This window comes from Haliaeetus albicilla, chromosome 13 (genome assembly GCF_947461875.1).
Source record: "Haliaeetus albicilla chromosome 13, bHalAlb1.1, whole genome shotgun sequence".
NCBI classification, from domain to species: Eukaryota; Metazoa; Chordata; class Aves; order Accipitriformes; family Accipitridae; genus Haliaeetus; species Haliaeetus albicilla.
In genome coordinates this window covers 39,383,036-39,395,441 of record NC_091495.1, presented here as the reverse complement: position 1 = coordinate 39,395,441, position 12,406 = coordinate 39,383,036, and the positions used below count along the sequence as shown (strand labels likewise).

At 44.5% G+C, this 12,406-nt stretch overlaps 1 protein-coding gene across 4 annotated transcripts in view; it reads right to left on the bottom strand.

The window, feature by feature from the left end:
- Positions 1-12,406, bottom strand: part of PPP3CC (protein phosphatase 3 catalytic subunit gamma) — a 35,082-nt gene that overhangs the window by 6,816 nt on the left and 15,860 nt on the right. For all 4 annotated transcript variants that reach the window (XM_069801013.1, XM_069801015.1, XM_069801014.1 and 1 more), the window contains exons 2-10: positions 11,970-12,167; positions 11,548-11,672; positions 5,398-5,509; positions 3,198-3,343; positions 2,877-3,016; positions 2,223-2,300; positions 2,034-2,128; positions 1,214-1,339; positions 187-264 (exon numbers count right to left, since the gene is read on the bottom strand). In XM_069801013.1, coding sequence (XP_069657114.1) covers positions 187-264; positions 1,214-1,339; positions 2,034-2,128; positions 2,223-2,300; positions 2,877-3,016; positions 3,198-3,343; positions 5,398-5,509; positions 11,548-11,672; positions 11,970-12,167 — 1,098 coding nt within the window. The remainder of the gene's footprint in view (positions 1-186; positions 265-1,213; positions 1,340-2,033; positions 2,129-2,222; positions 2,301-2,876; positions 3,017-3,197; positions 3,344-5,397; positions 5,510-11,547; positions 11,673-11,969; positions 12,168-12,406) is intronic.

The window sequence follows — 12,406 nt, the reverse complement described above, 5'->3', positions numbered from 1 at the left end:
TAGCAAAGGAAAAAAAAAGTTTCCTACCCAGAACTGCACAAGGGTTAGCCAAAAAGGAACGGGAGACCCTGGCTGGGCATCCAGCTATAAATCAAGTGCTGATCACTCTTGAGCTAGCATCATATACCTTCCCCACCTTCACCCCCCGCACTGTTACCAGCTTGGTCGTAACAACGTTTTTTTTACCTTCCAATGTCTCATCACCATCTGAAATCAACTCATCATCGGAGCATATGTTGAGGATGTTAACGAGCATTTCTGTGACTGTAAGAAATACAGACAGGAAGATTAGAGAGGCCTGGTGCACACACTGGGCAGACAGAGATATCTGGAGGACGAGCTGGACAAGCAAACGATTTCAAGGTCATTTATACTCAGGAAGTGGAAGCCCAAAGACACTTTTAGCTGCATACTGCTGGTACCTCACAGCAGTACCCAGAGCAGACGACATACTTTACACCTTCTGCCAACGAGGTGGATGCAGTCCAAGCACATCACAGATGAAACAGACGTGGGGAACAGGGTGCCAACATTCATGCAGAACAGCCTGGGCTCGCTGAAGGTCCCACCTCCCCACCCCAACCCGCACAACAGGCCACCTGGCTCCAAGTATGTAAAATCTGGGGGGAACTCAACCTTTCGTTCCTCAAAGTCAAAAAACCTTTTGCACTTCAGACCTTAACATCATACTCCAAACATACAACACTGGGGCGGAATTTAAACTCACCGGGAGATGTAAAAACCCTTTGCTAAAAAGTTGAGGCAAAGTCTTGGTAATATTGTAAGCTGCCTCGCCTCCTTCAGAATGAAATAAGCCTTTAAACTGAAGTGAATGCTTCCTTTTTGGTGGGCCACAAGCCAACAGGAGATTTGAATTTCTCTGTTGCAAACCCAGAGCAAGAGAAATGTCTCCAAATTCCGAGGTGGGGCTACACCACCCAAGATCAGCTCCATTAGCAATGCAGAAATAGCAAGAAAGGATCGTTTTATTGGTAAAAGCTTCCTAAAACAGGTATCAACAATTATTTTCACAAGAACTTTACAGTAATATGCAGATCTCCTTGAACTTGAACTGCCTTCCAGTGCTATTTGGTATTAACGAGTTACAACACTCTCCCAACACATTTAATAGCCTGTGGGACAGGTTTCTAACACTCAGGGTACTATGACCAGTCACTGGGCAACTCGTAAAAGATATCCAAATATCTCTTACCCTTTTCACCTACAAAAGGCAAAGACCATGTGAAGACATCCATGAAGTTTGGAAGCCAGTATGGATGAGGGGAACAGTTGAACTGCCTGATGTTCATGACATTGTTTTCATATTTCAGTACAGCAGCTAGGAGAGAAAAAGGAAAGACAACACATGTCCATAGGCACTGTCAACTTCTGGGAGTTGTACCTGTGCTAATGAAACTTCATTATCAACAGGAGGTTGCACTCATGCAGAATCAAACTACCAGCTCTCCAAAATGAGAAGGCTTAAGCAATATTTTTTCAGTTTACCCATTACGTTGATTCACTAAAGCTTATCATAATAGTGAAGGTCAATTTAACAAAGCCGCTAAAATTTATGCAAATCAGAAGTGATGAACACAGAGCCAAGATCCAAAGTGAGGGGTAAAAAAACCCCACAGCTGAGGAAAGTTCCCCATCATACTCATATGGTTTTAGGGGCACAGAGAATTTAAAAGCTTGCCTATAGTAGCAGCTTCTCTTTTATGGCAGCATTCATCAACAGAGCTCAGTTGTCATGTGGCTGGAAATGAAAGCATTATTCTAGGCTTTATAACTTGACAGCTAATTGCCACAGTAATACATTAAGTCTCCGAGTCAGAGGACCCAGCCACTTCCAGCTCCCCAGCTGCCGTCAGTTTAGCATATAAAGCTCTTTTTCATTTCATGCATAAGGATGCAACTAGAGGACAGTGCAGAGTGGGCAAGGGAAGGGAAGATGGAGAGGGATTTCCGAAGCACGTGAGGACAGTGCTGACATCCAAACAGCAAAAGAGCCCTGGCCTTGCCAGCCTTACCCTTGTTGTTATAGACATCTAGGTAATTTGGTGCAGAGAAGATTGTGATTAATGACGGAAAGCCTGTTGTCTGGCTCTTCCTGTACATTCGGTACCTGAAAAACAGGTCAAGTGTTAAACATACTGGTCTTGCTAAGGATAGCACGAATGCAGACAGAGCCTGCTCAGCTATCAGGCTGCACCGCTTACCCAGCATCCTGGGCTTCGTGAGCTCGGATTACGGATAACAAACTATTGTTCTGCAAAAATTCACAAACTGCAGGATAACTGGAAAACAAAAAGCAAGTACACATTAGTGTGTAGCACAGGAGACCAGACAACACCGACAGTCTTGGTTTCAGGAACCAGCCACTTGCAGCATCCATTCGGTTTGTGTCCAGCATCCCCAAACAAGGCCAGTATTTATTACATCATTCAAAAATTAATTGCAAAGCATTCTGTTAAACAGACCCCTGGTGCCAAATCCTCCCCGTCAGCTGGGCTACAAGTGGTCTGTCAGCACAAATGCTTCTCTCTTAGACAGGAAAAGATTATTTCCTAGAGCTCCTGGTACTGTCCAATGCCTGAAAACCACTCAAAAGGCACCCTGCCAGCTAAAAGAAGCATCTCTGCTGTCCGATACCACAATTTCATAGAGCAACATACCCAAAGAGAGCTCAACATTATAGAAGGAGAAAACAAACAAGATTTTGTACATAAGAGCCAAGTGAAGACTATTGCAGAGCCATGTACACTGTAAAGTCCCACAGAGTGATCCAAGTAGTAATTTATCTCCCTATACACCTTAGTGTAAGGGCAGACAAAAAGCTCTAGTCCATCAGAGCCCCCTAAAACACCACTTACCTGTAGAAATAGGAGCAGCCTCGAACAGTGTTGTGGGCAAAATGCTCCAGTGTTTTCTCATTGCCGTAATCCTCTGATGGATCAGACCAGAGCAGGTCACACATTGGACCAAAGGCTGGAGGCTCCTTAAACCTGTCTAACTGAAAAACGTACACAAAAATCAGGACAATGCTGATGAAAGCTGCAGCAGTGTACACACACCTATGGTGTGGACTTGCAGAGCACAGAAGCCTTGACCTGGAACTCCATGCAGGAATCAAGCAAGCCATTAACCACACTATTAATCGTAAGCTATGTGAAAGGACCATGGAGGTTACTTACTTTCCTAATGTCATCTAGACACGTGATTTCTGGAGACAGTCCTCCATGAACACACAGAAATTGCTGGTTTAAGAGGGCAGCAAGAGGAAGACAGTCAAATGTATCCATACACGCATCATACACTCGCTCCGAATACTTGATTCGACCTGGAAAGATGGGGAGCAGGGGGAGGAAGAGAGGGAAGAATTGAATTCATTTACTCATTTACACAACAAAGACTGCTCAGCTGAAAGCAGAGGGTTTGTTGGTTTTTTTAATCTTTTCTTTTTTTCTTAGAGGGGAGTCATTCATGCATCCAAACCTACATGATATAAGAAGCATTAAGCAAAGCTTTGATCAGCCAAAGTGCTGATAAATAAGTTCAAGGAACCTAACTCCTAAGGTGATATGGAAACTCTATGTCTGTGGCCCACCAAGTCGAACTTTGCATCCGTGTATTAGTGAAAATGCTGACTTAGAAAATGCTTGTTGGACATGAAGATAAAAAGGCTTCACAGTAATCTGGACATGGTCAAGAATATTAATCTCCTTTCAAGCTATTTTCTAGAACACCTGCACCAAGATTAACATAGAAAAGAGGCTAGGTGCTTGCCACTAATAGAAAACTTGGGATACTAATAAAGCCATCCTGTCACTTTCTTACATTCATACTGCACCTCTAGACTCCAAGAGTCTTACCAGCCTCAGCTGCTAGGCAGATTATACACTGGAAAATGCAGCAGCTGTTTAATTTGGCACAGCAATATTACACAATCATTTAAGATAGGAATTGCCTTTTCAGCTGGACATGAGAGCTTTGAGTCAGAATTTGACCAAGATGCCTGCAGTTAAATGAATCTTCACACAGGATCTTTCAGGACTAGAAGTGATCACAATCTCCACTGGATGCCTCATCTTAACAGAGGTGAAGAGGATGTTTCGATACATTAAACAGAGATACCATGGCCTTTCTGAAAGCAGCTTAGCTTTTACAGCAAGCCTCCAAGTACATTCAGAAATCTCTCTCAACACTTCCCGTTAGAGCAGAGAGCAGGAGCAGAGATCACCACACATCAAGCGCGTCTTCTTGCATCTGCAGCCCCTTCGCAGGGCAGCAGTATGTTAACATAGCCAGATCTTCAAGAAAGCCCCATTACTGCTATAAAACACGTCTCTGCCTAAAGCAAAAAAAGTGCATTAATGGAAAGTTTACGTTTCCTCCAGCTTTATTTCAGAGATACTAACAGGTTTTTTCAGTTGCACGCTATGATACAGGAAGTGGAAAGGCAGTATCTCCTGTTTTCCAAAGGGGGAAAAAACCCCATCACCTCTGGCTCTCTGGTTCAAATTGAGCCCAGCTCAACAGGAGCTCATCTACCACCATCTGATGACTACAGTATCCAGCAGAGAGCTGGCTGGTGTTTTCCAACTCATTTCTGAGTAAACAGATGTCATCATCTCAGTACCTATCAGACTTACCCTGTCCAGAAGCATGCAGAGCTAAAGGGCTAAAGACTGGACTTGTGCCTTGTCTGTAACTATTCCTTGAGCTTGGGTCCTTGAGCAACTATTCCCTAATAAAGAGCTGCACGTTGCTGGTGTATACCTTTTTTATTGCTTGGAGGAATGACTGTCATCCTCTGGGGAGAGGGGTCATTCCCTGACCTTTCATCATCATTGTTTTAAAAATATGTAAATGCTGCATGAAACTATCTTTAACTCAACTAAAATGATCTTAAAGGTAATGATTCTCTCTAGTGCAAACACTGAGGAACAAATCCTTTATTTGCTTCCAATTGTAATCACTGATCCCAGCTGCACAATCTGGAGCTGAAAGTCATTTGGCAGTAATTATATGTTGCTGGGCCTGAAAGTCAGGGAGGGGGGGGTGCGTGCAACTGGCTCATCAGCAAGACAGGGAAGATGTGTTCGCATTTCTTCCATCCACGCTCATTCTTTGTAACCAGAAGGCCACATCAACATGCACTCAGTACTTTACAGGACTTATATATTTCGGGTTTTTTTTTGGTTGGGTTTTTTTTTTTTTTTTTAGCAGGAGCTGAAACAGGAGAAGAGCTATGTACGCAGAAAAAAACCAGATGACAGTTTTTACAGCTCCAGAGCTAACCAGTATCACTCATAGCAGGAACAAAAATTAAGACCCACACCTGGTCACAACACATTAATATATTTAAATCCTCCTTAGACTGCTGATACTTACATTCCTGCTTAAAGGTGAAGTATTCTGTGAGGTGCCTGCACTCATGGTTCCCTCGAAGGAGGAACAATGTTTTGGGATGATTTATCTTTAAACTCCATAAATACAGCACACACTGCAAGAAAGGGAAGGAGGAGATGGCATGTAATAAAAACCTTTTATAGGGCACTAATCATCCGTAGACTTCACTAAGTGTTTCTGGGAAGACACCCAACAAGCTGAATTCAAAGTGGAACCCTGATAGAAACCCAGCTCCATAATCGGCAGTAGATCTTATCTTGGCCAACTTCACCAGTGGGGGAAAGCCACACTGAGCATTTCTCTATATTAGGCCTGAGTTGGAGAAGTGACAAATGAGATCGCATTCAACTGAAACCAGCTCTGGGCTGGGTGGGGGCAGCTTTTCCTTCCAGCAGAAACCAAAGCAAAAAGCACCCATTTTCAGAGCAGCAAAGCAAAACCAGCTGCGCAGCGAGATGTGCACTCCAGATGTCCCACTACAATCGAAACCAGAGACCATCAAGTATAGCAGCTAGCCATCTTGCTAGACATTTTATCAAGTGCATTAAACATCAGAAAAAATTAAACTTCATCTTCCCCACTGACTTCCCCCCCCGCCCTGTTTTTCTGCTTACGCTACAGTCACGTGAAGTTCAAGTTCAAAACAGGAAAAGCCTAGCCAAAAAACAAGCTTAGTAAAGCCTTCTGGCTTTGAAGAGGGCTCTCCACATCCCCTATCTGAGCAGCAACACCTGTAAAAAGATCATCTTTGATGAGGTGCAGACCAAAGTCAAACTGAAACACAATCATTTTTACCAGAGACCCAGAAATACTTCATGGTGGCTTTCCAAAAAGCCTACATGAAGAAGGGAAGGGCTGGAAAGCAAGTGTGCTTACCCTTCTGTGCTATACATTGTCAAGCTGACAGCTAAATCAGCTGGTATCTAGCATGGGGAAATGTTATCACATTTCCCTTGTTGATTTTGAGTGCTGGAAGGACAACCCATAATGACAGCAAGCTTGAAGATCTGGATTAAAGTCTCTAATAAGAGCTTACCCTTTAGGCTGACATGTTACAGAAACGGCACACACTTTGAGAACGTGAACCATGAAGTCTGTCAACAGTTTTACACTTAAAAACATTGCTGATCTGGTGCACAGATCTCCAGGAACCAGCTGCTGTGTCAGGGAAACAACCTCCAGAACCAAAATAAACCAGTTTCAAGTTAGTTTCCAGTACAGACACCTTAGATATCAAGGTATTTAAGCACTGAACCTGCTTACCAAGGTAAGCTCTACATTAGTCATTCCAGCTACATGCAGGGATCCCTAAAACCCTACGGAGCTGTAAAGCACCCATTTCCGTCTAACTCTGAATTCAACCCCACAGAAAAAAGACTGGATAGCAAATTCTGAATTTTAAAATTGAACAGAAACAAAACCAGTGGCAGGTAATTTAAGCTGTCATTAAGGCTAGCAAAAATAATGTTTTATTGCATCTGTTAACAGGAGGAACATTCCCAACAAAACACTTTATAATTATTCTGTGATTTAAAGCTCTAGCCTCCTCTGTTTGCAACCTAAATATCACTTTTCTGGGCTAGCATGAGAACTGAAAAGTGAAAGTCACTATAAATGAACCAAGTGACTTGCTAAGGACTGGAGAAAGCAACCAGCCCTGGCATCACTAGTTCAAAGCAAAGCAAGAAAGTAGAGACACAGCATCAATAAAGAGGAGGATTTGGGATGTATAGAAGGTCAGCAACTTGCATAAGAGAGATTTAAAAAAAACACATTTGAAGTGTTTTAAAGTGAAATGGAAGTGAACAGAGCCACTCGGCACCACAATTCTTCCCGGACATGCAGCAAGCAAACCACAGACGTCAAGAGCAAATGTCTCTGGTATTGCTGCAGTTCCCTGTGGTTTGCAGCTATTTCACAAGGACATGGGGGCTGCCAGGTACTAGTGGGGTAATGATGAGTAAAGGACATTGGCCAGTCCTTGCGAGCTCCGGAGGGGCTGGAACGAGGAACAAGGGAGGTTTCTACACTCGCATGCCTCAGATGCTTCCTGGTGTTTTGTATGGATCCCTTTCCCAGACTTCCAAGGCGCTGTGCCCAGGAATTGATTACTGCATGTTTACAATAGCCTAGTAGCAACTCGAGACAATTATGGCTTACTTGGCTTAAATAATCTACTTCTCTCCTTATTCTGCCTATCAGTGTGGAACCCAAAGCCAAGCATTTGGGCCCATGCCCCCATTTGATTCCCCCCCTTTCACTTGCAAGGGGAAAGCTCAGCAGGTCACGGTGGGGGAACTGCAAGAAGAATTGCTACCTGCAGCCCCACACAAATGCAAGAGGGGCTACTGCCAAACCTGCCCGCAACAAGCCACACCGTAATCTCTCGTACCATTGACAAAACCCAGCATTTACAAGAAAGTTATAAACATAAAGCCTGCCAGCTCTTCCCGGAGTAGGCACAGAAGAAACAGCACGGCAAAACTCCTGCATCCCGGTCCCACGTTTGGCCCACAAATCTACCTTTGCTTGTGCCTTATAACATTGACTGGATCTCTTTAATATTATTCTGAGTAAAACAGTGCATTCAATCCTGGCTAGATTACTGTACATACAATTCTGTAATTAGACAGCAATCATGTGTCCCATTGTAACTGGATTTGAAAAACTAGCCTGGCAAAGGTGTATGCCATTATCATGCCATTTTTACTGATAAATCTCCTCTTTCCATATATTCTATTTTTCGTCATAATAATTGTTTCATTTTATAATTTAATAAAACAATTCTACTCATTGTATTCTGGCAGTTCTGGCTTCATGGACAAGGATGGTCCCTCATTGACTAACACAGCACAGACCTCTCTTGCGTAAGGGCTAGGAGATGTAACTAAAAGCTTAAAGCACTTTGAAGGAAGCATCTTTCCCACTTGCAGACTGACGAGAGAATCCTTCATCAGGATGCTGTCTCATCAGCGTCTCCAAATGGAGGTGTTCAGCCCGATTTCCATGCTGCCTGTCAGCCCCTTCACTACAACGTTTGAGTCCGTGGCCAGTTAGTCTCGCTGTCGCAGCGGGCTTTGTGGCACGGACTGAAAGCAAACACTTTGCAGAGTCCTCTTCCACTAGACATCAGCCGCTGCAGCTTTCACACGGTTGCTTCCCTCCCCTCTCCCCCCACAACTCTTTTCTTTTAAAAAAACACAACCAAACCACACTTCATGGCCTCGTTATACTTACTGGGAATGAACGTTTTTAAATGAGAATTTCCCTAAGCCAGAGGCCCAGAAATAATTTGTTGAAGACATCCAGCTGAGCTGATGAACAGAGGCTTTTGGGGTTTTTAAAGGTTTTGCCTGAGCCACAAACTGCTCCTTTTACCTTGACAACCAAATACTCACAGCAATGGGGAAAGCTTGCAAGGGTTATTTGGGCTGCTAATAAGCAACACGGTTTGCCTTAACACCTCCTTGGCCCCCAGTTTTGCATCTTGTTTCCTGATTGCCTGCATCAGGATGCAATTATACAATTACCTCCTATTTCATTTAGTTAAAAGGTCATGATTATCAGCTGCTCTGGGCAGGCACTGGATTCATATCCCCACCCAGCACATGGATGCACAAGTTTGTGTGGTGACTCATGAAAGCCTGATGATGCTGGCTCTCCACCTTCCCAGTGGTGAAAGCCCAGGGAAACCTGGATGCCTTTCCATCACCTGAGCCTCTGGGATAAAGTGATCAAAACTCCGACCCCAAAACATTCACAGCCATCTCTACACTTTAGAAAACAGTTGCTACAGCTTTGCATTTTATAGAAGTCTTTAAAAAAAATATAATGCAAGGACACCCATTCGGCATTGTTAACTCTTTACTTGTGGTGATCCTCCAAGCCAGCAGCAAATCTCCTGTTGTTTCACCATAGAAATCAGTTTCTGCACACCCAGGTGGGACTCTCTTAAAACACATTGGCTGCACTTTGCCGTAGGTGGAAATAAGAGGCACACATCAATAGGAACAAGGGAATCAAGTCTTCTAGATTCTGCTTTATCAGTGACATTTGGATCAGCCCCCGCATGTACTAATCAAAGCCCACCCTGATTCGTGAAAGATCAATGCTAGCTCTGTGGGGTAATGGAGCACTTGGTGGATTTCCCTCTGCAGACACAGGGTGAAAGGGGAAGAAGGAGGAGGGTCAAGAGCAGCATGAAGTAAGAACTTTGTGCTCAGACCTTACAAAGACCAATTGCTCCAAGGCTTTCCAGTCTGAAAACGCCAGGCTGCCTTGCACAGGCCCTGGGTTGGAGTGGCAGGCCACAACAGTGACCTGATGAGGTTTACCTATAATTTTCAAACCTTCTTCCTCAAAAAAAGTAAAACGCCTCTTCCCACCACCTCTGTTCTCCAGGGTGGACTCATCATCCATCCCCCTGGAATTCTTCCATACTATCACAGCGTGGAGAGACAAGGGCACCGATCCCCAACTCCAGCACTCACTTCTGCAGATCTGGGAGTAAAACCCCCATGTCAGATCAATCACAGGGTAAGAGCTAAGAGTGGGAGAAGCACTCCACCACCCAGGATCTGTAAAATTTGTGCATAGACACAGGGTACAACAACTCTCATTTGAAGGTTTCTTGGTTAACACCAAAAAAAATCCACACCTTATCTCAGAAAGAGTTGCTGTGCTATAATATAATCTCTTTTCCAGGTAAATACACTTAAACTGCAAACCTAATTTGCACAAGCCAAGCCATTTAAACAAGCGGTCGGATGCTTGTTGCTCCCCTTCCTCCCCAGGGGTTATGGGGCTCCTCCTGCCAGCACCACCAGAAATCCCAACGGCCACAACCCCACCTTTCGAGCATCCGTCCCCGCTACCCCAGAAACTGCTCATCGTCACACCTTGGCTCACCATCAGTATTTAGGAACACACAAAGCGCAAGGCTGGAAGTAAGCCAGAACGCTACTAAAGCACAAGCTGTCGGCAGTACCCTCCTAAATCCTCTGCAGAATCCTTCCAAGAACCGCTCGCATTAACTGCTTTCATTGCTGTCCGTGAGAATTCCTCCCCAAAATTTAACTGAGAAAGATTCCTCTGCAGACCCAACAGCTCAGCTATTCCTGCACTATGATATGCACCCTCCCTCTTTGAAGAGAAACCACTTACTCTGTTATTCCAGGCCAGTTTTGCCACCTTCCATGCCCCCATTTTCCCAAACACTCCCCGTTATGTTGCCTCCAACTGGAATAAGCACTCCTTTTCCACTCAGCTCTGCCTGTGAAACCAGAAGGCTGCAATCCCTTGGGGTTTGTGGCATTTGCTAATAGCTCTCCCATCCTGCCTGCCCTGTCTCTCACAGGTCTTCAGTGAGTTAGCAGCAGCCACAGGGACCCATTGATTACTTTGCCCTTTAAGACCAACAACTCGCAGTGTTACCCAATACTTGGTTGGTGGCATCCCACAGAGCTGCAAAATCCTAACATGATGCCAGATGTTTGGCTGATGTCTGTAAGGTGACAGTGTTACTGTGACAAGGCAGATTGTCACACGGGCACAGCATGGCTAGATACACAATTAAATGCCTCAGCACTAAGCTCGTGGGTCACAGGGAGATGTACAACAGCCTAGGTGATTTATTGCTCCTTTCTCCTGACCCCGTCTCTGGCATTGCAAGGTTGATGCTTTCAGGGGGACGGTAGGGACGCAGTGACTCAGTAGTGTAGTGCTTTCTTTTCCCTGCTAAGCTGAATCCTGAGAGTTTTTAAACATTTGCTTCCCACTGCCTGGTAGGATCCTGTTGCCTGCAACATACAATCAACTCTCCCTCTTGTTCCCCTGACTGACAGCTACAAGTGATATTAAAACTTGAGTTCAGAAGCCAGAATTTAGTCATTAACCCCACTGCTGCTGTTTAACTCTGTCACTGGGTGAGGATCCAATTCAAAATCATGACATTTGGCCATCACTTTTCTGCCAAAAATCATACTGTAAGTTACCTACAACATGTTCTTCCTTGCATGCAAAACTAGACTAGAGCATAAAATCCAGCATAAGAGAGGTCTGTATTTGCTAGTTCAGTTCAACACTTTCGGTTTGTTTAGTACGAGCACCCCCAAGCTCAACTTTATTTGTCACCTCTATACTGAAGTAGCCTCTGTCCACGTAGTCTCCCAGGAAGAGGTAGCGGGTGTTATTAGGTGATCCTCCAACTTCAAACAACTTCATCAGGTCAAAAAACTGCCCATGAATGTCACCACACACTAGGGGAGGAAGAACAGCACAAAAGAGGGACAGAATTACATGCCAAGAAAAGAAAGGTCATGACAGCAACAAGGAGCATAGCATGGCTGTGCTCTGACCCAAGCCACCCCTGCTTTACATCCAGCTTCTGCAAAGATGTACTCGATCTACACCAGCAAAATCCTCTATTCTGAGAGTTCAAGCAATTTAAAAAACCTTGTTGATGGAAGGAACACAGAAAAAACCTGCTACTTTGAGCAGCCTGTGCTTCCTAGATGGCCCTTATTTAGGACTCCAGTCGCAGAAAGCTCTCTGACCTGTGATCGGAGCCTCCACTTCAATCATTGTCTTCTCATGCCTAAGGATGGCAGCCCCATCGTTGATGATCTTCAGCGCCGCATCCTCTTCCAGGCGCCCTTCCTTTACCAAGTGGCTCTTCAAGACGTCAAGCCTAGGCTTCCCATCCTCAAACACCTCCTTCAGAGTGAGCCGCTGCGTGGGAGGAAACGGGACAGCTGGAAATGGAAGTGAAGAAGTTAGCAACATGTCTCTTTTCGGGGGGAAAAAGAATTACAGTCTTTTCAGCAGAAGGCTTTCATTCCAAGCCTCAAGACGAGCATACACTCAGAAACATACTTTCACTGAAATTATGCTCTCAAATACCAAAAGAAGAAAAGCTATGCTGCCAGAGCAACTGAATACACCCCTCAGCATGTTTAAAAAGCCACCGTATGCAGACTAAATGCCATATGCA